Raw genomic sequence first — 26250 nt, 5'->3', positions numbered from 1 at the left:
GTCATGTCTAGCACCTTTGAAGATGGTTGTGACTGTTGGAGATAGTCATTTCAGCTCTAGTACATCACTGCATGAGTTCCTCAGTATAGTGTCCTACAACTGCTTTATTGATGACCTTCTCTCAATGAGCACAATGTCAAGCACCATCCATGACTCCTCAGATGCTGAAAGCATTTAATGTTTAAATACAAGACCTGGACAATATCCAGGAGAAAGTAAGGACTGCAGATGCTGGAGATCAGAGCTGAAAAATGTGTTGCTGGAAAAGCGTAGCAGGTCAGGCAGCATCCAAGGAGCAGGAGAATCGACGTTTCGGGCATAAGCCCTTCTTCAGGAATGAGGAAGGTGTGCCAAGCAGGAGGGTTCCTAGGCAGAAGATGAGACTCTCTTCCTCCCTGCCTAGGAACCCTCCAACCACAAGGGATGAATGCAGATTTCTCCAGCTTCCTCATTTCCCCTCCCCCCACCTTATCTCAGTCCCAACCCTCGGACTCAGCACCGCCTTCTTGACCTGCAATCTTCTTCCCGACCTCTCCGCCCCCACCCCCTGTCCGGCCTGTCACCCTCACCTTAACCTCCTTCCACCTATCGCATTCCCAACGCCCCTCCCCCAAGTCCCTCCTCCCTACCTTTTATTTTAGCCTGCTTGGCACACCTTCCTCATTCCTGAAGAAGGGCTTATGCCCGAAACATCGATTCTCCTGCTCCTTGGATGCTGCCAGACCTGCTGTGCTTTTCCAGCAACACATTTTTTAGCTCTGGACAATATCCAGAATCAGGCTGACAAGTGGCAAGTAACATTTACACCACACTAATGCCAGACAATCACCAGCTCTAAAAAGAAACAATCTAACCCCCATCTCTTGACATTCAATGGTGTTAACATTACTGAATGCCCTACTATCAACATAAAGCCATACAGTCATGGTTACCGTTGACCAGAAACTCAACTGGACTTGCCACATAAAAGCAATGGCTATAACAGCAGGTCAGCATCCAAGAATACTGCAGCAAGTAACTCACCTCCTGATTCCCCAACCAAACACAAGGCACAAGGAGTAATCCTCACCTGCCTGGTGGCTAATACCATTCAACCCACAGCCTGGGGCTGTTTTCCCTGGAGCGTCGGAGGCTGAGGGGTGACCTTATAGAGGTTTACAAAATTATGAGGGGCATGGATAGGATAAATAGGAAAAGTCTTTTCCCTGGGGTTGGGGAGTCCAGAACTAGAGGGCATAGGTTTAGGGTGAGAGGGGAAAGATATAAAAGAGACGAAGGGGGAACATTTTCATGCAGAGGGTGGTACATGTATGGAATGAGCTGCTAGAGGATGTGGTGGAGGCTGGTACAATTGCAACATTTAAAGGTCATCTGGATGGGTGTATAAATAGGAAGGGTTTGGAGGGATATGGGCCGGGTGCTGGCAGGTGAGACTACATTGGATTGGGATATCTGGTCGGCATGGACGGGTTGGACCGAAGGGTCTGTTTCCATGCTGTACATCTCTATGACTCTATGACTGGCACCAAATCCACAAGGTTTCACGTTAGAATTTCAAAGAATAACACGTGATCTCATTGAAACTTACAAAATACTTAAGGAATGGACAGAATACATGCAGCTAAGATGTTTCGCCTGGTTGGGAACTCTAAAAGCAGGGGCTGTAATTCAAAAATAAGGGGGATACTATGTTGATTGAGATAGAAAGAAATGTTTTTTACTCAGGGGTGATGAATATTTGGAATTCTGCATGCCAGTGTTTTATGGAACATCAGATTTTGCATATATTTAAAGTAGAAATTGATAAATGCTTGATTATCAATAGTGTAGGGTGGCATGGTGCCTCAGTGGTTAGTACTGCTGCCTCACAGCACAGGGGAACCCAGGTGGCTGTCTGTGTAGAGTTTGCTCATTGTCCCAGTCTCTGTGTGGGTTTCTTCCAAGTGGTCCAGTTTCCTTTCATGGTCTAAAGGCATGTTGATTAGGTGGATTGGCTATGCTAAATCCAGGTATGTGCAGGCTAGGTGGATTAGGCATAGGATATGCAGGGTTACAGGAATAGGTGGGGGTCAGTGTGAACTCATTGGGCTGAATGGCATGCTTCCACACTGTCAGAAGAGTTATGAGGATGGTATGAGTAAAATCATTGAATTGTTCGATCAACTGTGATTGTATTAAAGGGACTGATTGGTCAACCCGGTTAGTAAGATCGAGGTGCTGGAATTCTTTTTGCATGATCACAGTGCAATATTATATCCTTATTCACTGACAAAAGAAATATGCCTGGTACTCTTGAAGGTTTCAACTAGAATTCAGAAGATGATGAAAGACAATGCATCAAATTGGAAGAGTTGATGCATATTGCTGAGATCTAGGGCTGAAGAGTCTCACAAATTCTGCAGATGGAAAATAGGCATTAGGCTAGCACAGGAAGAGCAGAGGATATCAGCCATGCCTCAATTGGTAGTGCTATCCAGCAATTTCAGCATAAATTCAAAGTCTAACATTTCCAGTATCATATTAAGACAGCACCACGCTGTTGCAAGTGCTGTCTTTTAAAAGATGTTAAACAGAAAACTCTGCTTCGTGCCCAGGACAGAAGCCTGCTACAAAGTTCCAACTCATTTTTTTCCTTCCTTTAAATACATTTGAGGGTGATGCAAAAATAATGTGCGTGAGACCCGGTAAGGATTCAATAATCAGGGTGAGTACTTGAGTCAGGATGTACTGCTGAAGTCACAAAATCATAAATAAAGGATTTAAGATAACATTTTAGAGTTGGCTAAATAACTCTATATTAGTTCTAAAGGTCCATTCATGACTCAATCCTCACTGGCAAGATCATCTGTCAAGTAAACGACACCTTGAATCACAATAAACCACAATGATAATCAGACTGCATTGTGAAAGAGTTTACTCACAACAATGTTGACTATTTAAGTGTAGTGTAATTAGCTGTGGTAATCACGAGGAGAGTTAAGCAGGCTACAGGTTTCATTACAAACCCTTTCAAGCAAGTTTGAAGTTAATGCAAGAAAGAGTTGAAATTGGAAACCTTTAAAAGAAAGTATGCATTGGATTAACAACACTGCACAGAGAGAACTTCTGTTCACAAAAGAAAAATTGGCTAGAGTTAGGGTGAAGGGAACAAAAAACCAACAAATCAACATCAAAACTGGATTATCACACTATGTGTGAGATTTGTAAGGAAACGTCGAGAGCCGTGTCATTACAGACAGTATATTTATCATAAGAGAACAGAGTCCAAAAAAGCAACATCAGCAAATGATCTTGGATGAAGGGATCTCAATGTATAAGAAATAGACTGGTTGTTCTGTTTTGTAATATTTTTTTAAAAATAGACCACCATTTCTTGAGATATTCAAATTTTACTGGAGAAGAACTGGTGACAATTGAGCAAAACTTGTGTTTCCTTTTTTGGACGATTAACCAGATTGTGCAGATGTGAAATATGTTAAGAAATTGAATCAACAAAAAGTAACTAGCTCCTGACCTTTTGAGAAGACAGTAAATTGACTGTAAACAAACTTGCTTTGGACCAGAAGAAAATAACACAGAACTTATCAAAAGAAAATAAAGTCAAACCTACAGGGAATTCACAGAAGAAAGTTATCACACACACAGTTTATTGAGACAGAAAACTGAAGTTAAAATTACAGAGATAACCGGAGGTCTGATTAAGTTCCCCTTACAGGCCTCTCAAACAAAATCAGTTACATTTAGAGAAAGTACAGAAACAATGTTATTCAGTGAGAATAAGGTTTAAAGTTTTTTAAACTTAAAAGATTTTGCTCATGATAAAAGTAGCAGTTCAAATGCACATCCAAGAATATCAGGAGCAGTTTAATATCTTGCTTCAGTAACCAAATGTTTCCAGCGACATAGTGGGATTGTCAGATAAGTATATAAGGGAGAAAGGAACAAAATGTTATTTGGATTGCGTGAAGTGAATTAGGATCAGAAGGAAGCTCACACGCAGCACAAACAATGTGGATGATATAAGCCAAATGGGCTTTTTCCTCTGCTTTAAAACTCGAGCGATTTATTTTTCAGAGAAATAGTTTGGTTGCCAATCTTGTACGGGTTCTTCCAACCAACTAATCAGTAGTTTTGAAATTATAGTCAAAAGCAGCTTGGCGTGTTTTTCCTGAAAAACACCTTCCCAAGTTGGATGAAATAATAAACAATTATAGGCTTCACAGAGAAGCAAAAATGAATTGGAGAACAGGCATACCTACTCAATTGTGATTGCATGCTTTAAATTCCAGAAAATGAATCACAGCAAAATGCCAACTCACAAACTTGTGAAATGCAATTATGGACATTATTGTTCAATGACAGCATCTGTTCACTTCACTAAAGGAAGTGAAGGTAATCTATAGCATGTATTACTCATTTAAAATTGCCTCTGAGAAGGTAGTGGTGAGTGTCTTCTTTTTGGCCATTGCAATTTGTGTGGTAAAAGTACTCTCACACACTTCCCGGCTTTTATTCTATGAAGAAATAATGACATACATCCAAGTCAGGATAGTGTGCGTTTGGAGATGGTGCTATCCTGGTGTATCTTCTAGGTTGTTCCAGATGGTAGAGATCATAGGTTTGGAAAATCATATGACTTTGGACAAAGGCTACCTGTGTAACAGTTCAGCAGAAGTACTAATATTTATTACAAATTTCTTACCCAAACTTGAGTTGTTAGTGCTGCAAAAGCTAGCACTGACAGTGAAGATAATTGAACATTTAGGCTGACTCCAAATGGAGGTGAATATACTAAAGCATGCAACTGCCAAACATCTGATAATCACATGTAGCCTTCTGGTTACTCTAGGTTGTAGGTTTACTGGTGAGACGCATTTGATCTTGCAGACTGGAGCTTACCACACTTCTATGTGGCTTTGACCTATGAAACCTGTACTGTAAGCATGCATTGCACAGTACCTTCACTGACATTTATCTTGGAAAAACTATGCTTGCAGAGTAACATGATAAAATTAAGTGGGTGTTCTTTCCTATTACATCCTTTGACTCTCAGCATTCCGCATACCGACCCATCCTAGAGACAAGGCAGCTGCCAGCACTGTAGGAACATATATTTTTCCTATGAATTTATAGCTTTTCAATTTGTCATCACCACGCAGAACCCACCTTGTCATTTCACGTCCATTTTCCACATATTTCTCTTCCCACCACATCATCATTTCCCCCTTTCCAGCGCTCCTTGTCCTTTCCTCCCAAGACCCTCCACCCTCCCCTTTTGAAGATGACAACTCACAGATGCCTCAACAGCCTTGATTTAGGACAACAGGTACATTTTATTACATACATTTTTAAATAGAGGGAAAATTCATCCTAACAGTCAGTTATTCTAAAATTAATTATGTACATATTATGAATCAAATTATACATAAATCAGATTGCCAAACAAATCCTTAAATTTGTCACTTAAATCACAATGGATGATAATAAAGTATACAATATTTGGCAAATCTAAAACATATGAACAAAATATTTGACAAAGAACTATACCTGCACCCAGAGCAATTCAAAGCCTGACTGAGGATCAGCGTTCATTCAATCCATGGTGTTAGTGGATCTCAACTAAAGTGGGGGTTATCTTCAGCATTCTGGACTTCAGCTGAAAGTGGACAGGATGGGGGAGGGGCACCTGCTATTCATTCAAATTCCTGCCCTATTGAGCTTTGCAGCATAGTATGTTTGTGAACACTTAATCATGACAAGATTGGGATTTAAAATTGATGTTCAGTTTAGTTACTGCGCCTCACTTTGAGCTCACACATTAAAGCTTGGGTCTTCAGCACTTCTAGTATCCTAGGTACATACCCCCAACAATGAAAATGAGAGAATAAATAATCAAAATAAAATCTTGTTGAATTATCTATATTATTATGTTAAATTTTACAATTGCATCTATTTCCCATTAACTTTTTGATTTAAATTCCTATGGCCACAATTAATGTGAACTGTGTCATTCCAACTATGCCTTCCCATCAGTTCCGGCCCATGAGCATCACTGGAAGAAGGGTTTATACTTGTGGGACACATTTATATCCACAATTTTATCATAAATACAAACAAATTTATGGCTTCACAATTCACAGAATTACAATGGCACATCCTCCTCTGATTATCTCCTGGCTTCTGCCAATTCACTTGAACCTTAATTTTTTTTCTGTTTGAAAATTATTTCACTGTTTTGCCTAACCTTTCAATGTTCGTAAATATTTGTCAACAAAACGTGTGCTTGGTTTACTCAAAGAAAGCTGAAAAGATGTTAAGAATAAATTAATAGCATTGAAAAGAGATGAAGCAGTTGGACTGGATGTCATTCTTCCTCTATAATTAAAGGTTTAATTTCCAAGGAGGAAAGATTTTAAAAAGCTTTTATTTCATAATTAGTTTCCATAGAAACACCAATACTTTTTGAAACTTACATGTCAATTTGCATCATAGGCATGTACCGCAGAACTGGGATTAAAAGGAGAGTCAGTTGTAAAATTGGCATCAATGTCAATCAATATTGACAAGAATACCTGCACTGATTCAGTATGTTAAAAAAGGAACATAGGAGTCAGAGCAGGCCATCTGGCCTGTTTAGTCTATTCCACAATTCAATAAGATCTTGGCTGATTTGGTTGCAGTCTCAGTTTCACTTTGTCTGTCCTCCGATGCCCTCAGGTTCTTTATCCATCCAAAGTCTAACAACCTTGAATAAATTTAAAGGCCCAGCGTCGGCCATCTCCTGACAAAAGAAAAATCCACAGAAAACCCTCAGAGAAAAGGTTCTCAACTCTAGCTTGTTCTTAACCAAACCCTTTAGTCTTACTCTCCCCCCACAAGAAGAAAGACCCAATGTGTATCCACCCTATCCAGTACCCTCAAGACCTTATGCATATCTGTAAGAGCACCGCTCATTCGTCTAAAGTCCAACAATCTAATCTATTCAGCCACAAGTCATTCATCCCAGGAACTAATCAAGTCAAGACGCAGAAAAGCATTCCCTCTGCATGTCAATTCGCTACCCATTGACCCAAATCAAAGTGAGAACAGCTAAGAATATTATTCTAGGGCTTTGGTGGGACTATACTTCAAGTCTACAACTTGTTTCCTTACAAAAAGATACTTGCCTCACAAGTGGTGTAGTGATGAGTCATCAGACTGATTCTTGGAATGAGTAAGCTGTCCCAAAGAGAGTTAGGATAGAAGAAGCATATACACTCATTGATTGAGGAGGATATGGGGTGATCTAAATGAAGTTAAAATTCTGAGGGTTTGATAAAGCAAAAGCTGTTTTTCATGGCTGCAAAAGTCTAGAACTAGAGTATCATCTCAGGATGAGAAAAATTGGCAATTTACAGCAGGAAGAGGTGGAATTTCTTCTCTCGAAGGGTGTGATTGCTTTTGTAAATTTTCATCCAAAAGTGTCATGGATGTTCAGTCATTGAGTATACTTTATAATGAGACATTATTTGGCCAATAAATAAGGAAAAGGAGTAGGGTTATGAAGGGGAAATGTAGCCAAGGCAAAAGCCTGTCAGCGTGGGTTCAAGGGACATGCTATTGTCCTGTTCATATTTCCTATGTTCATACAATCAGATTTCATGGTCTAATGGGCTATACAATCTCCAATGAAAATAGCACCCTGGTCAGGATTTCCTGCAGCTGTGGAACTGTCTACCCTTATACAGGAAGTGATGTAAATGAAGGAACAACAAACAAAAACTAATGCTTGTTCATACATAAAAATAAACACTAACAAATACTTTACTGAAAACAAAAGTTGTCGGTAGCTAGTTCTCTAAATGAATTACCGTAAAGTGGGAAGAAGTGTATCTTTAAGATGGTGAAATACCAAGTGAAAGCATCAGCCTGCCAGGAGGACAAGATTTTGTCTACCAGGACAATTTATTAAAATTAAAATTGCCTGTATAAGAGGCCCAATGGAAGTAGAAATCTTGAACCTCTCAAGCTGCTCAGACCCCTGAACCTGAAGTCTCTTACTACAAGCAGCAGGCAAACAGAAGGGATGACTGCGGAGACAAAAAGCACCCTCTGATTCTGCACAAATATTCCCTGCCCCAATCCTTTGTAGCCAGCAACTCAAATCAGAATTGGAGTAAGTAGATAGAACTATAATAGCAGCCTTCGAACAAGTAAGTGTGAGAGTGGCAGAGAGTGCAAGATGCTGTGTTAGGCCGGGGCAGGTAAACAGAGAAGCTGCAAAGAGAAACGTTCACTACTATTTCAACAAATTTCAACCGTAATCTGCTTTCCTTGTTGTCAATTAGCCTTTTTTACAAGTTGGTTTCTATTTCACACTTCTTGTATTTGGCATTTTTATTTTTACCCTCTATGTATCAGGTTTAAAACAAGAGGCACAAGCAGCTTCATACTGAGCCCTTAAAATACCATTAGTGTTATGTGTTGTGTTAACCGCACAACGTATTTGTGCAACAAGTTAAATACACGCTGTTAGTGTGGTTTCATAATGTCTTCAGTAAATAAAACTTAATTGCCTGCAAAGGAACGAAAATTGATAAATAACTTAAATTGCAAATGCAATAACAGAATGCAGAAATGTGTTAATTTATCCAAAACTTGTGAATAAGGTGCTACTGCAGTATTAGGGAACAGGAAATGATTCTTTATTTCAGTGCTGTCATCAGGGCTGAGGCAATGAAGCATGTGCACAGCTGCTTCCATTGACATGATTTTTGTAAAACTGTTGTAAGCAATCATGATTGTAAACTGCCCATGCAGTTCCCACAAAACCCAAAGGGGCCTGGAATTTTACAATGAGTGGGAAAGTGATAGCATTTGTTGCTGACCTTGAAGGAAGCTGCACTATCTAGCAAGCCCCATGTCAGGGATTTCCTTTCGCCCAAACTGATTTTGAATCTGACACTATGTCAAAGGGGAGCTCGAGGGAACAAATAACTTAGTAAGCTGGGTTGGCAGCCATATTAGAAAAAAAGCCATTCAGTAAACCACAAGTTAAAAGCATTGATTATACTTTACACTTGCATATAATTCTTAAAACCAAAAAACAGAGTAGAATAAAGACTGGGATCAACACATAGAATGAGAAGATAGAAGCTGAAAGCGCTTCAAAAATAAAAATGCAAAAAACTTGGAACGTTTCTTTTTTAAGATTCAATATAGGGATATTGGACATTTCACAATAAAACATTAGTTTTTCAGGGCCAAAGTGGCTGTTTGACATTATGAACGGAGAACATTAAACACTCAACACAATGAAGCTTTTCTTTAATGCAAGATTACTCACTTTGAGGGGAAAGTTTCATCAGTTCAGTGATTTCTAATGATCACTCCTGGAAGTTACAACAGTGTATCGAATAGAAAAGCTAGAATCATTGACAGCAACCTTTCCACAATGAACCATGCGTCTTCACACTCCAAAAATTACTGCCAGGTTCAGAGGAGTAATCTGACAGTGTCATTGCCATTATCACTGTAAAATCCAGGCCAGGCTTAATGTTGCAGGTGAATGACCTACTATCAGAAGTACTCTGATGAAAACCAAAGTGAAACCTTAACGTGATGCGTCTTGACAAGTGCCAATTTCTCCCCCAGACTTTTGTGGCTTTATTTCAGATTTCCAGCAGCTACAGTATCTTGCACAGTTGCAAGTTAATCAAATTCATAGAGCCATAGAAATGTACAGCACGGAAACAGACTCTTCGGTCCAACTCGCCCATGCCGACCAAATATCCCAACCCAATCTAGTTCCACCTGCCAGCACCCAGCCCATATCCCTTCAAACCCTTCCAATTCATATATCCATCTAGATGCCTCTTAAATGTTGCAATTGTACTAACCTCCATCACTTCCTCTGGCAGCTCATTCCATACATATACCACCCTCTAGTTCTGGTCTCCCCTACCCCAGGGAAAAGACTTTGTCTATTTATCCTATCCATGCCCCTCATGCTTTTATAAAACCTCTAAAGGTCACCCCTCAACTTCCGACATTCCAAGCCCTAGCCTATTCAACCTCTCCCTATAGCTCAAATCCTCCAACCCTGGCAACAGCCTTGTAAATCTTTTCTGAACCCTTTCAAGTTTCACAACACCTTTCCGATAGAGACCAGAATTGCTCGCAATATTCCAGCAGTTGCCTAACCAATGTCCTGTACAGCCGCAACACGACTTCCCAATTCCTGTACTCAATACCCTGACCAATAAAGGAAAGCATACCAAACGCCTTCTTCACTCAAGGAAGTATGAACCTGCACTCCAAGGTCTCTTTGTTCAGCAACATTCCCTTGGACCTTACCATTAAGTGTATAAGTCCTGCTAAGATTTGCTTTCCCAAAATGCAGCACCTCGCATTTATTTAAAGTAAACTCCGTCTGCCACTTCTCAGCCCATTGACCCATTGATCAAGATACCGATGTAATCTGAGGCAACCTTCTTCACTGTTCACTACACCTTCAATTTTAGTGTCATCTGCAAACTTACTAACTATACCTCTTAAGCTCACATCCAAATCATTTATGTAAATGATGAAAAGTAGTGGACCCAGCACCGATCCTTATGGCACTCCACTGGTCACAGGCCTCCAGTCTGAAAAACAGCTTTGCCCCACCATCCTCTGTCTTCTACCTTTGAGTCAGTTCTGTATCCAAATGGCTAGTTCTCCCTGTATTCTGACAGATCTAACTTTGCTCACCAGTCTCCCATGGGAACCCTATCGAACGCCTTACTGAAATCCATATAGATCACATCTACCACTCAGTCCTCATCAATCCTCTATGTTACTTCTTCAAAAAAACTCAATCAAGTTTGAGAGACAAGATTTCCCACGCATAAAGTCATGGTGACTATCCCTAATCAGTCCCTGACTTTCCAAATACATGTTACATCCTGTCCCTCAGGATTCCCTCCAACACTGACTTCAGGCTCACCGGTCTATAGTTCCCTGGCTTGTCCTTACCATCTTTCTTAAACAATGGCATCACATTAGCTAACCTCCAGTCTTCCGGCACCTCACCTGTGACTATCAATGATACAAATATGTTAGTAAGAGGCCCAGCAATCACTTCCCTAGCTTCCCACAGAGTTCTAGGGTAACCTGATCAGATCCTGAGGATTTATCCACTTATGTGTTTCAAGACATCCAGCATTTCCTCCTCTGTAATATGGATATTTTTCAAGATGTCACCATCTATTTCCCTACATTCTATACCTTCAATGTCCTTTTCCACAGTAAGCACTGATGCAAAATACTCATGTAGTATTTGCCCCATCTCCTGCGGCTCCACAAAGGCTGCCTTGCTGATCTTTGAGGGGCCCTATTCTCTCCCTAGTTACTCTTTTGTCTTTATTATATTTGTAAAAGCCCTTTGGATTCTCCTTAACCCTATTTGCCAAAGCTAGCTCACGTCCCCTTTTTGCCCTCCCGATTTCCCTCTTAAGTATACTCCTACTTTCTTTATACTCTAAGGATTCACTCGATCTATCTTGTCTATACCAGACATATCCTTCCTTCCTTTTCTTAACCAAACCCTCAATTTCTTTAGTCATCTAGTATTCCCTATAGCTACCAGCCTTCCCTTTCACCCTAACAGGAATATACTTTCTCTGGACTCTCGTTATCTCATTTCTGAAGGCTTCCTATTTTCAAGCCATCCCTTTACCTGCGAACATCTGCCCACAATCAGCTTTTGAAAGTTCTTGCCTAAGACCATCAAAATTGACTTTCCTCCAACTTAGAACTTCAACTTTTAGATCTGGTCTATCCTTTTCCATCACCATTTTAAAACTAATAGAATTATGATCGCTGGCCCCAAAGTGCTCCCTCACTGACACCTTACTCACCTGCCCAGCCTTATTTCCCAACAGTAGGTCAGGTTTTGCATCTTCTCTAGTAGGTACATCCACATACTGAATCAGAAAATTACCTTATACACACTTAAATTCATCTCCATCCAAACCCTTAACCCAATTTTATGCTTGGAAAATTAAAATCCCCTGCCATAACCACCCTAATATTCTTACTGATAACTGAGACCTCCTTACAAGTTTGTTTCTCAATTTCCCTCTGACTATTAGGGGTTCTATTATACAATCCCAATAAGGTGATCATCCCTTTCTTATTTCTCAGTTCCACCCAAACAACTTCCCTGGATGTATTTCTGGGAATATCCTTCCTGAGTACAGCTATAATGCTATCCCTTATCAAAAACACCACTCCCCCTCCTCTCTTGCCTCCCTTTCTGTCCTTCCTGTAGCATTTGTATCCTGGAACATTAAGCTGCCAGTCCTGTCCAACCCGGAGCTAAGATTCTATAATTGCTATGATATCCCAGTCCCAAGTTCCTAACAATGCCCCGAGTTCATCTGCCTTCCCTGTTAGGCCTCTTGCATTGAAATAAATGCAGTTTAATTTATCAGTCCTACCTTGTTCTCTGCTTTGACACTGCCTGCCCTGACCGTTTGACTCGCCTTTGTTCTCAACTGCACCAAAGTGATTATATTTTAATTCAACACTTGGCCCAGTTTGTTCCTCAGCGTACATAAACAATAAAAATAGGAGCATTCAGGTCAGCGAGAAGGATAATTAAAATGTTGCCCAGTGTTCAACACTTGAACAGTACCAACCTCAGATCCTTCACCCTGGTGCTGCGGTTATCCCTGTGCAAGCTTGACTCCCATAACAAAAATCAATAAACCTGCAACGAATTCCAGAAAATTATTTGTGGACTGCTACACTGCAAAGGTAGAACTGAAGCAAACCTTAAAATCAATTAATTGTCATTTGCTCAGAGTAGCAAAAGGAATTGGTTTTCATATCTTCATGTTCTCACCTTGGTGAAGTAGCAGGAAAAACTGGTAGGTTGATCATCAGCATAATGGATTGCTCTTCCATGACATTAACAGGTGAGAGTACTGTCAGTCTTCAATAGTAGTAAGGAAGGTTTATGGGCGGTCTCGATGGACACAATTGGAAATGTGTTTTGCCAAAAATTATGAGGAAGAGGCCCCAAATCCACTGAGTTCACAAGTTCTCTACTACCTTGGAATTTCCATTGCTCAGGAACCTGACACCAAGGTACAGATTTGATACTGACTCCAAGATGTGGAGAATAGGTCAGAGATTACCCTTCAGCAATGGACAATACAGTCATGGAAGGACTGCCTGTCAGATAGTCCTGCCAGAATATTCTTCACCTTTCTTTCTTTTTGCAGGGATAAATATAAAAATCTAAAAAAACACCCATCACAATGCCACATTTCAGATGCCAAACTTGAAAAAATGGCCACTTAAATCATTTTTACACCAAAGTTATTAGATAAAGACTGCACACACAAACTGAAATGTACTTGGAAAGCTCTTATAATTGCAGTATTTTTACTGGATAACTTTAATTTACCTTTAAGCACAAGCATGCCACACAACAGCAAGACCAAGAGCCCTTATTACGAATGTCCACTGCATTGCAAGGTGAACATTTCAAATCAGGCGACAGTTTTTCTTATTCAAGAATGCACTCCAAAGTCAGCAGCTTGAGAAACATAAAAGGGTCAGCTAGTTTGCACAAGATGCATTGGATATTTGCAAAACATAGAAAAGATGCCAGTCAGATCCCAAGGCCACTTCTTCCTTACATCGAATCCACATACAAGTGAAAAACTTAATTTGTCTTTCAGATTCTTGAATTGTAGCCAATTTGCTTTGCAGTCAGATGGCCTCTCAAACAACCAGAAATGTGTAAAGTGCACAAACACTTCCTCTACATAAACCCACATTCCAAACATCTTTAAAGACCGAATGGCTCTTTGCAGACAGTCAGTTATCAGGGCATTTTGAGTAAACATTGCATCTGGATTTCTCTTTCCCCTCTCCAAATCTAGAGAGTAATGGACTGTCTGAAAAACTGATTCAAAACAATGATGGAAAATGTGCCACCTTCTGAAAAGAGTAGGCTCATTCCTGACAACTTGGAGTAACAGAACATGCTTCAGCATAACATCAGGCCAGACTCTTTTCAGGAAGGTTGCTCCAAAGAGAGTGTTAAAATCCTGTGGCTGTTTGCAAAATATGTGACCATCATTAGTTGTATCATGATCGTAAGCATCATTCCCAAATCTTCTTTCATTGGAAGAAGAGCCTTCACCGCCATCTTTAATTCCAAGATGGGAAGCACAGCCAATATTCTCCAGTTCTTCCACACTCCACATATTCTGAAGTGCTGGCATTAGCTGGCAGTGTGCACTGATTAAGCATTAAATTTGTAGTTCCAGTATTAGATCACCTCTAACAAAACACCTCAGAACTAGTGAATCTCAATATGGACCTGCAAAAGAAAGTCATATGTTGAAATTATTTCAGCTATCATCGCTCTCACACCAGCAGGCACACAATTGCACCAATTGTAGGTCCTGCCCAATGCAACCATCCTGGACTCTCAGTATCCCCCAGTCTCAAAGCCAACCATGAGCAAGCCCTCACCCAGCCAACCCAAACACCCGATCTGCTCCTCTCCCCACCCACACAATCCAACCACCTCAACCTCTCAACAACCCTCCAAATCCAACCATCACAGCTGCTTGGCCTTCCCAATAGCCAACCCAGTTTCTCATCAGACCCACCCTCGCCATTATTACCCTGGCCGTCCAGTAATCACAATCAACCTCACACATCTCCAGTTCTTACCCCACCCTGGTCTCCCCCCTCTCCCCCCACCCCCCCAATATTCCAGCTCGGGACGCCCCCCTCTCTCCCCGCCCCCACCCCTCCAATATTCCAGCTCGGGTCTCCCCCTTCTCCCCCCGCCCCCACCCCTCCAATATTCCACCTCAGTCTCCCCTCTCTTCTTTCTCCCCCCCCCACCATATTCCACCTCAGTCTCCCTTCTCTTCTTTCTCCCACCCCCCCCCACCATATTCCACCTCAGTCTCCCCTCTCTTCTTTCTCCCACCCCTCCCCCATATTCCACCTCAGTCTCCCCTCTCTTCTTTCTCCCACCCCCCCCCCATATTCAACCTCAGTCTCCCCTCTCTTCTTCCCCCCCCCCCATATTCAACCTCAGTCTCCCCTCTCTTCTTCCCCCCCCCCCCATATTCCAACTCAATCTTCCCTCTCTTCTTTCTCCCCCCCCCCATATTCCACCTCAATCTTCCCTCTCTTCTTTCTCCCCCCCCCATATTCCACCTCAATCTGCCCTCTCTTCTTTCTCCCCCCCCCCATATTCCACCTCAATCTGCCCTCTCTTTCCCCCCCCATATTCCACCTCAATCTTCCCTCTTTCCCCCCCCCATATTCCACCTCAATCTTCCCTCTTTCCCCCCCCCATATTCCACCTCAATCTTCCCTCTTTCCCCCCCCCATATTCCACCTCAATCTTCCCTCTCTTTCCCCCCCCCCATATTCCACCTCAATCTTCCCTCTTTCCCCCCCCCCATATTCCACCTCAATCTTCCCTCTCTTTCCCCCGCCCCATATTCCACCGCAATCTGCCCTCTTTCCCCCCCCCATATTCCACCTCAATCTGCCCTCTCTTTTCCCCCCCCCCATATTCCACCTCAATCTGCCCTCTCTTTCCCCCCCCCCATATTCCACCTCAATCTGCCCTCTCTTTCCCCCCCCATATTCCACCTCAATCTTCCCTCTCTTCCCCCCCCCCATATTCCACCTCAGTCTCCCCTCTCTTCCCCCCCCCCCCCATATTCCACCTCAATCTTCCCTCTCTTTCCCCCGCCCCATATTCCACCGCAATCTGCCCTCTCTTTCCCCCCCCCATATTCCACCTCAATCTGCCCTCTCTTTTCCCCCCCCCCATATTCCACCTCAATCTGCCCTCTCTTTCCCCCCCCCCATATTCCACCTCAATCTGCCCTCTCTTTCCCCCCCCATATTCCACCTCAATCTTCCCTCTCTTCCCCCCCCCCCCATATTCCACCTCAGTCTCCCCTCTCTTCCCCCCCCCCCCATATTCCACCTCAGTCTCCCCTCTCTTCTTTCTCCCCCCCCATATTCCACCTCAGTCTCCCCTCTCTTCTTTCTCCCCCCCCATATTCCACCTCAGTCTCCCCTCTCTTCTTTCTCCCCCCCCCATATTCCACCTCAATCTGCCCTCTCTTCTTTCTCCCCCCCCCATATTCCACCTCAATCTGCCCTCTCTTTCCCCCCCCATATTCCACCTCAATCTGCCCTCTCTTTCCCCCCCCATATTCCACCTCAATCTGCCCTCTCTTTCCCCCCCCATATTCCACCTCAATCTGCCCTCTCTTTCCCCCCCCATATTCCACCTCAATCTGCCCTCTCTTTCCCCCCCCATATTCCACCTCAATCTGCCCTCTCTTTCCCCCCCCATATTCCACCTCAATCTGCCCTCTCTTTCCCCCCCCATATTCCACCTCAATCTGCCCTCTCTTTCCCCCCCCATATTCCACCTCAATCTGCCCTCTCTTTCCCCCCCCATATTCCACCTCAGTCTCCCCTCTCTTCTTTCTCCCCCCCCCATATTCCACCTCAGTCTCCCCTCTCTTCTTTCTCCCCCCCCCATATTCCACCTCAGTCTCCCCTCTCTTCTTTCTCCCCCCCCCATATTCCACCTCAATCTGCCCTCTCTTCCCCCCCCCATATTCCACCTCAATCTGCCCTCTCTTCCCCCCCCCATATTCCACCTCAATCTGCCCTCTCTTCCCCCCCCCATATTCCACCTCAATCTGCCCTCTCTTCCCCCCCCCATATTCCACCTCAATCTGCCCTCTCTTCCCCCCCCCCATATTCCACCTCAATCTGCCCTCTCTTTTCCCCCCCCCATATTCCACCTCAATCTGCCCTCTCTTTCCCCCCCCCCATATTCCACCTCAGTCTCCCCTCTCTTCTTTCTCCCCCCCCCATATTCCACCTCAGTCTCCCCTCTCTTCTTTCTCCCCCCCCCATATTCCACCTCAGTCTCCCCTCTCTTCTTTCTCCCCCCCCCATATTCCACCTCAATCTGCCCTCTCTTCCCCCCCCCATATTCCACCTCAATCTGCCCTCTCTTCCCCCCCCCATATTCCACCTCAATCTGCCCTCTCTTCCCCCCCCCATATTCCACCTCAATCTGCCCTCTCTTCCCCCCCCCATATTCCACCTCAATCTGCCCTCTCTTCCCCCCCCCCATATTCCACCTCAATCTGCCCTCTCTTTTCCCCCCCCCATATTCCACCTCAATCTGCCCTCTCTTTCCCCCCCCCCATATTCCACCTCAGTCTCCCCTCTCTTCTTTCTCCCCCCCCCCCCATATTCCACCTCAGTCTCCCCTCTCTTCTTTCTCCCCCCCCCCATATTCCACCTCAGTCTCCCCTCTCTTCTTTCTCCCCCCCCCCATATTCCACCTCAGTCTCCCCTCTCTTCTTTCTCCCCCCCCCATATTCCACCTCAATCTGCCCTCTCTTCCCCCCCCCATATTCCACCTCAATCTGCCCTCTCTTCCCCCCTCCCATATTCCACCTCAATCTGCCCTCTCTTCTTTCTCCCCCCCCCATATTCCACCTCAGTCTCCCCTCTCTTTCCCCCCCCCCATATTCCACCTCAGTCTCCCCTCTCTTCTTTCTCCCCCCCCCCATATTCCACCTCAGTCTCCCCTCTCTTCTTTCTCCCCCCCCCCATATTCCACCTCAATCTTCCCTCTCTTCTTTCTCCCCCCCCCCATATTCCACCTCAATCTTCCCTCTCTTTCCCCCCCCCCCCCCCCATTCCAGCTCACTCTCCCCCCCCCCGCCCCGCCTCCTGTCCGGTTACCCACCTGTAGGCGGACGTTCAGCATCAGGGAGGCGATCAGGTAGAGGTAGGGGAACCTGAGGCGGAGCCTCCAGGCCAGGTCGAAGAAGGTGAGGAGAGTCCGGCTCAGACCTTTCGAGAAGACGCCGTAGGAGCGGACGACCGGCCCGATTACAGTGAGCGGCAGCAGGTGCAGCAATCCCGCCATATACCCCCGGGGCGGTTGGCATCAATGGCCGGAAACCGGAATCGCGTCATTCACCCCGCCTTCCTTTCCGGCCACACCCCTTCCGGCCCAAAGTCCCACTCAAAGTTGGTCAGCTTCAATCAAACTTTCCCATGACAACGTGTCAGGCCTGTGCTTGAGCCCCAGCACCAGCCAAGATATAAATCAGTGGCAAATCAAAGCCCTATGCGTGTGACATCGTCATAATCCCATAAAGAAATAAAATTTCAACTGAAATAACATTTTTTTGCTATCTCAATAGTCCCAGAGCAAACGCTTCCCTTAAAAAAGATAAACCCCTGATGTGATTTATTTCTCTATTCTATAGTTGTCTGTTACTTCAACAAATTAAATGGGGTCACCAATTTCCTGAAAGATTTGACTTAAGACAGCATTTTGCTCCGGGACACCCGCACCAATCATCCCCACCACCCCGTGGCCCAACATTTCAACTCCCCCTCCCACTCTGCCAAGGACATGTAGGTCCTGGACCTCCTCCACTGCCATGCCACTCCCTCACCACCTGACACCTGGAGGAAGAATGCCCTATTTTCCATTTTGCAACACTTCAACCCCAGGGCATCAATGTGGACTTCACCAGTTTCCTAATTTCCCCTCCCCAACTTACCCCAGTTCCAAACTTCCAGCTCAGCATCATCCTCATGACCTGTCCAACCTGCCAATCTTCCTTGCCAGCTATCCACTCCACCCTCCTCTCTGACCTATCACCATACCCACCCACCTATTGTACTCTTTGCTACCTTCTCCCCCCCCCCCCCAGCCCCACACCCCTCCCATTTATCTCTCCACCTGGAGGCTCCCTGCCTTCGTTCCTAATGAAGGGCTCTTGCCAGAAACGTCGATTTTCCTGCTCCTTGGATGCTGCCTGTGTGCTTTTCCAGCACCACTCTAATCTAGACTCTGACTCCCAGCATCTGCAGTCCTCACCTTTGCCATTTAGCTGATATAGACAAACTTTCTTGCAGATAAACTCTTTCCCATTTCTTTAAAAACTAAAATATCAACCTTTCATTCTTCGATAATCATTCACCTCACCCAACTTGCTTCCTATACTTTCCCAGATTTGCAGACGTACATTAACCATGGGTGACTTTAATTTAATATAGATTGGGAAAATCAAATTGGCAGAGGTAACCACAAGAAAACCATAGCGTATTTGCAACAGTTTGCTCAAACAATATATTGGAGTCCAAGGTAGACAAGCAGAAAGATGGAAGAACAAAGCAAGCCAGGCAGAGGTTTCGCCTTCTTAACTGCCAACTGAACCTACGCATTAACCTTAACAGAATCCTGAACTAGGTCTTCCAAGTTCATTTTTGCTTCGGATCTCTGAGCCTTTCCCCTTTTAGAAAATATTCTATGCCTCTATTCTTCCTACCAAAGTGCATAACTGCGCACTTTCCCACATTGTATTCCACCTGCTGCTTTGTCCACTCTCCTGGCCTGTTCAAGTACTTCAGCAGCCTTTCTGCTTCCTCAACACTATCTGTCCCCCCTCCTATTTTTGTGTCATCTGCAAACTTAGCCAAAATACCCTCAATTCAATCATCTATTTCTTCAATATATATCATAAATAGTTGTGGTGCCAACTATGCTGCACTGATCCCTGTAGAAACTCACTAGTCACAGACTGGCATCTTAAAAAAAAATCTTCTTTATTCCCATTCTTTGCCTTCTGTCAGTCAACCAATCCTCTATCCAGGCCAGTACCTTGCCCCTAATACTGCAATACATTGTCAAAGGCCTTCTAGAAATCCAAATAGATCATATCCACTGGCTTTAGAACATAGAACATAGAAAAATACAGCGCAGTACAGGCCCTTCGGCGTTGCGCCGACCGAAGCCTACCTAACCTACACTAGCCCAATAACCTCCATATGCTTATCCAATGCCCGCTTGAATGGCCATAAAGAGGGAGAGTCCACCGCTGATACTGGCAGGGCATTCCATGAACTCACAACCTGCTGAGTAAAGAATCTACCCCTAACATCTGTCCTATACCAACCTCCCCTTAATTTAAAGCTGTGTCCCCTAGTAACAGCTGACTCCATACGCGGAAAAAGGTTCTCACTGTCAACCTTATCTAAACCCCTAATCATCTTGTACACCACTATCAAATGTCCCCTAAACCTTCTTTTCTCCAATGAGAACAGCCCCAAGTGCCTCAGCCTTTCCTCATACGATCTTCCTACCATGCCAGGCAACATCCTGGTAAACCTCCTCTGCACCCGTTCCAGTGCCTCCACATCCTTCCTATAGTATGGCGACCAAAACTGTACACAATACTCCAGATAAGGCCGCACCAGAGTCTTATACAACTGCAACATGACCTCAGGACTCCGGAACTCAATTCCTCTACCAATAAAGCCCAGTACGCCATATGCCTTCTTCACAGCACTATTTACCCGGGTGGCAACTTTCAGAGATCTGTGTACATGGACACCAAGATCACTCTGCTCATCCACACTACCAAGTAGCCTACCATTAGCCCAGTAATCCATCTTCTTGTTACTCCTACCAAAGTGAATGACTTCACACTTAGCTACATTGAACTCCATTTGCCACCTTTCTGCCCAGCTCTGCAACTTATCTATATCCGGCTGTAACCTGCCACATCCTTCTTCGCTGTCCACCACTCCACCGACTTTCGTATCATCCGCAAACTTGCTCACCCAGCCTTGAAGCCCCTCCTCCAGGTCATTTATAAAAATGACAAACAGCAATGGTCCCAAAACAGATCTTTGTGGAACACCGCTAGTAACTGCACTCCAAGATGAACCTATACCATCAACTACTACCCTCTGTCTCCTTCCAGCCAGCCAATTCCTAATCCAAACCTCTAATGCACCCTCAATGCCTTTCTTTTGTCTAATTTGATCATTACTTCCTCAAAGAATTCTAATAAATTTCTCAGGCATGACCTCTTCTTGAGAAACCTTAACTGACTCTGCCCTATGTTACAATGCACCTCCGAGTACGCTGAGATCTTATCCTTATTAATGGACTCTAAATTCTTATCAGTGCCCGAGGTTATGCCCATAACTTCCTGTCTTCTGCCGCTCTCCCTTCTTAAACAGGGGCATATTAGCCATTTTCCAGTCCTTTGGATTCATCCCTTATTCTAGTTATCACCATCAATGCCATCTCAATCACTCAGCTAACCCTTTCAGAACTCTGGGGTGTAGTCCATCTGGTCCGAGTGACTTAACCACCTTCAAACCTTTCAGGTTCCTCAGCACCTTCTCCTTTGTGCAGGCCACTACACTCACATCTGGACCCTGAATCCTTTGGATGCTTTTTGATGCACCATGTTAAGCTGCTCAGTTCCAGCTGCAGCAGCTAAGGCAGTATGGTCTGTTCCTCGTGGCCATTGAGGCCACATCCTGGTGACCCTGTGGTGTGGTAGTCTGTTCCAGTGGCTTCAGCACCTTTGGTGGCATGGTGGGTCCAGCTCAGGATTCCAATAGCCTGGTATGGTGGTCTACTTCAGCAGCCATGAGGTGGGTCGTTGAAGCAGCTTCTGCGCTGTCTTCAGTGGCATGCTGGTCTGGCCCAGGATTCGGGGGCTTTGATGTTGGCTTTCTGCGCGGTGGAGAATGTGATTTTCCAACCAGATACCTTAAATTGATCTAGTCCTACTTGAAACCCTTCCTATTCATGTACCCATTCAGATGCCTTTTAAATATTGCAATTGTACTAGCCTCCATAATTTCCCCTCGCAGCTCATTCCATACATGTATCACACTCTGTGTGAAAAGGTTGCCCCTCTCACCTCAAACTTATGCCTTCTAGTTCTGGATTCCCCAACCCTGGGAAAAACAACTTGTCTATTTCCCATATTCATTCCTCTCATGACTTTATAAACTTCTAAGGTCATCCCACAGCCTCTGATGCTTCAGGGAAAATAATCCCAGCCTATTCAGCCTCTCCCTATAGTTCAAACCCTCCAATCCTGGCAACATTCTTGTAAGTCTTTTCTGAACTCTTTTCAAATTTCATAATATTATTCCTTTTGCAGGGAGACCAGAATTGAACACAGTATTCCAAAAGTAGTGTAATCAATGTCCTGTCCAGCCACAACATAACATCACAACTCCTGTACAACGTACTGACCAATAAAGGCAAGCATACCAAACACCCTTTTCACTACCCTTGTTTACGTGCAACTTTACTTTCAAGGAACAATGAACTTGCACCCCAAAGTCTCTTTGTTCAACAACACTCCTCAGGATCCTACTGTTAAGTGTATAAGGTCTGCCCTGATTTACCCTACCAAATTCAGCACTTCACACTTTCTTAAATTAAACTCCATCTGCCACTCCTCATCCCATCAGTCCAACTGATCAAGGTCCCATTGTACTCTGAGATAACCTTCTTCACTGTGCACAAAACACCAATTTTGGTGTCACCTGCAAACTCAGTAACCATATCTCCTATATTAACATTCAAATCATTTATTTAAGTGTCAAAAAACAGTGGACCCAGCACTGATCCTTGAAGCACACTGCTGGCCACTGGCCTCTAGTCCAAAAAGCAAATCTTCACCACCTCCCTCTGTCTCCTAGCTTCAAGCCAATTTTGTATCCATATGGCTGGCTCTCCCTAGATTCCACATGATCTAACCTTGCTAACCAATCTACCATGCGAAACCTTGTCAAACATCTTACTGAAGTACATATTGATAACATCCATCACTTTGCCTTCATCAATCTTGTCACTTCTTCAAAAAAACTCAATCAAGTTAGTGAGACATGATTTTCCACACAAAAAGCCATGTTGATTATCTCTAATCAATCCTTGCTTTTCCTAATCCCTGTCCCTCAGAATCTCCTTCAACAACGTATCCACTACTGATATCAGACTCACAGTTCTTTACTTCCCTGGCTTTTCCTTACTACCCTTATTAAATAATGGCACCACATTAGCCACCACTTCCAGTACTTCACTTGCAGCTATCAATGACACAAATGTCTCAACAAGGGGTCCAGCAATCATTTTCTGAGCTTCCCACAAATCTTTGGGATACACCTGATCAGGTCCTGGGGATATATTCACCTTTATGCATTTTAAGATGTCTAGCACCTCCTCCTCTGCAATATGTAGACTTTTTAAGATATCACCATTTAGTTGATCCAATGATAGTGAAGGAACAACAATATATTTTCAAACCAGGATGGTAGGTGGCTTGGAGGTGAACTTGCAGATGGTGGTATTTCCATACATCTGTTGTCTTTGTCCTTTTTAGATGGTAGATTTCAGTGGTTTAAAAGATGCTGTCTAAGGAGCCTTGGTGAATTCCTCTTGTGATAGAGTCTAGGACCAGAGGGCATAATCTCAGAGTGATGGGCACCTTGTTTGGATAAAGATGAGGAGAAATTTCTTCTCTCAGGCGATAGTGAGCCTGTGGAATTCTTTACAGCAGATGACTGTTAAGGCTACCTCATTAAGAATGTACAAGGTTGAGATAGACAGATTTTTTTTAATCAATAAGGAATTCAAGGATTATGGGGAAAAGGCAGTTCAGTAGAATTGAGGGCTAGATGATCGGATGGTCATGATATCATTGACCGGCAAAGCAGACTCAGACTCACCATTTTCTGAACAGCAACTAGGGATGGGCAATAAATGCTGACTTAACCAGTGACACCAAATCCTGAGAGTGAATTTTTAAAATGGGCTGAATGACTGCCTTCTGTTGCCACTTCTTATGGGCTGTAGCCATTTCAAGAAGGCTGCTCATCACCATCTTCTCAAGGATGATAAATGTTGGCCAAGCCAGCGATGTCCACCTCTTGAATTAATAAAGAAAATGGGAAGTGGGTGGGAAAATGAATTTGAGGCCCAGGATCAGCCATGATGGTTGGTTTTGGTTGTCTTCACATAGTCCTACCAGACCATCAGGGCTGCTCTCTTATTAGAGAGAAGCAACCGGTGGTGATTTAACCCGAGGGCCACCAGATATCAGGTGAGGGAAGAGATTGAGAAGGAAAGTCCTTCATGGTAGCCTCAAACCGGTGATCACACTGTTCTACAAATCAACAATCCAGACAACTTAGCTAAACCAATTCCCACCATGATAGTATTGATTTGCAGAGCAGGACAATCAGGCCACATAGCCTCCTGTTGCTAATCTTTGTGTTCTCTTCAGGTTTTTTACAAACCCTGTTGAAACTCATGGTTGAACTCCATCAAGTAATACAATCCGGATCTTTACACTCACTGCATAAACATATTTTATTCCTCATGTTGCCTCAGATTGATTTGCCAATCACATTAAATTGTTTCTTAGATTCTCAGTCGATTTCTTTCTCCTGATCTATTGTCCAGACCTCTCACGATTTTGAAATTGTCAGTCAAATCTTGTCTATCTTCTCTCATCTAAGGAGAACAGTCCAGCTGTCCCACTCTGTGACTTTTGCTGCTACTAAAGGGATTATGTACTGATGTATATCGTAGTAATGTTCCTGTCGTTATGGATGTCATTGAGTCCAGTTGAGGGTCAGCAAATTGTCTGTTGCAGTAATTCATGACGCCATCGGGTGGTGCTGTTTTGATTCTGAGCGAATGTTTTGTGTGTCGTTGAGCCTGAAATCCACAGGATGGCGCTGCGATTGAGTCAGAGAAGGGAAGGGAGCTTTGGGGGTCATGGGGGGAAAGAGTCTTGGGGAGGAGGTACCAGGAGGGCAGTGACTAGGTGTGGATGGAATGGGGGGTGGTGACTGAGTGAGGATGTGGGGGGGAGGTGACTGAGTGTGGATGGGGCCGGGGGGGAGGTGACTGAGTGTGGATGGGGGCGGGGGGGGGGAGGTGACTGAGTCTGGATGGGGGGGGGGAGGTGACTGAGTGTGGATGGGGGGGGAGGTGACTGGGTGTGGATGGAGTGGATAGCACAGTAACTGGGGGGGGCACAGTGACTGGGGGGTGGCAGTGACTGGGTGTGGATGGAGTGGGGGGGCGGTGACTGGGGAGAGGGCAATAGTGACTGGGAGGGAGGATCAGTGAATGGGAGAAGGGCAGGGATTGGCTGATGAAGTGGGGGATAAGGGGGTATGGGACGGGGGCAGTGGGGGGGTATGGGACGGGGGCAGTGGGGGGGTATGGGACGGGGGCAGTGGGGGGGTATGGGACGGGGGCAGTGGGGGGGTATGGGACGGGGCAGTGGGGGGGTATGGGACGGGGGCATGGGGAGGTATGGAGCAGGGGCAGTGGGGGGTATGGGGCGGGAGCAGTGGGGGGGTATGGGGCGGGAGCAGTGGGGGGGTATGGGGTGGGAGCAGTGGGGGGGTATGGGGTGGGAGCAGTGGGGGGGGTATGGGGCGGGAGCAGTGGGGGGGGTATGGGGCGGGAGCAGTGGGGGGGTATGGGGCGGGAGCAGTGGGGGGGGTATGGGGCGGGAGCAGTGGGGGTATGGGGCGGGAGCAGTGGGGGTATGGGGCGGGGGCAGTGGAGGGGTGTGGGGCGGGGGCAGTGGAGGGGTGTGGGGCGGGGGCAGTGGAGGGGTGTGGGGCGGGGGCAGTGGAGGGGTGTGGGGCGGGGGCAGTGGAGGGGTGTGGGGCGGGGGCAGTGGGGGGGTATGGGGCGGGGGCAGTGGGGGGGTATGGGGCGGGGCAGTGGGGGGGTATGGGGCGGGGCAGTGGGGGGGTATGGGGCGGGGGCAGTGGGGGTATGGGGCGGGGCAGTGGGGGGTATGGGGCGGGGCAGTGGGGGGGTATGGGGCGGGGGCAGTGGGGGGGTATGGGGCGGGGGCAGTGGGGGGGTATGGGGCGGGGGCAGTGGGGGGGTATGGGGCGGGGGCAGTGGGGGGGTATGGGGCGGGGGCAGTGGGGGGGTATGGGGCGGGGGCAGTGGGGGGGTATGGGGCGGGGGCAGTGGGGGGGGGTATGGGGTGGGGGCAGTGGGGGGGTATGGGGCGGGGGCAGTGGGGGGTAAGGGGGAATGGGACAGGGGCAGTGCGGGGTATGGGAAAGGGGCAGTGGGGGGAAAGGGGATATGGGGCAGGGGTAGTGTGGAGGTAAGGGGATATGGGGCAGGGGTAGTGTGGAGGTAAGGGGATATGGGGCAGGGGTGGTGTGGGGGTAAGGGGGTATGGGGCAGGGGTGGTGTGGGGGTAAGGGGGTATGGGGCAGGAGTGGTGTGGGGGTAAGGGGGAATGGGACAGGGGCAATGGGGGGTAAGGGGGAATGGGACAGGGGCAGTGGGGGTAAGGGTGTATGGGTCAGGGGCAGTGG

The 26250-nt window shown here is 45.5% G+C and overlaps 1 protein-coding gene across 1 annotated transcript; it reads right to left on the bottom strand.

The window, feature by feature from the left end:
- Positions 1-3641: 3641 nt before the first annotated feature.
- LOC140464563 (salivary gland specific protein SAGSIN1) lies at positions 3642-18023 on the bottom strand. The gene is made up of 2 exons (XM_072559795.1): positions 17801-18023; positions 3642-14359 (listed from the first exon to the last, which is right to left on the bottom strand). The coding sequence occupies exons 1-2, from the start codon at positions 17981-17983 to the stop codon at positions 14339-14341; spliced, it is 204 nt and encodes a 67-aa protein (XP_072415896.1). The 5' UTR covers positions 17984-18023; the 3' UTR covers positions 3642-14338.
- Positions 18024-26250: the final 8227 nt, after the last annotated feature.

Source organism: Chiloscyllium punctatum, chromosome 40 (genome assembly GCF_047496795.1).
Source record: "Chiloscyllium punctatum isolate Juve2018m chromosome 40, sChiPun1.3, whole genome shotgun sequence".
Lineage (NCBI taxonomy): Eukaryota > Metazoa > Chordata > Chondrichthyes > Orectolobiformes > Hemiscylliidae > Chiloscyllium > Chiloscyllium punctatum.
Note: the sequence above shows the minus strand (reverse complement) of the source record. Positions and strands in the feature narration are given on the sequence as shown.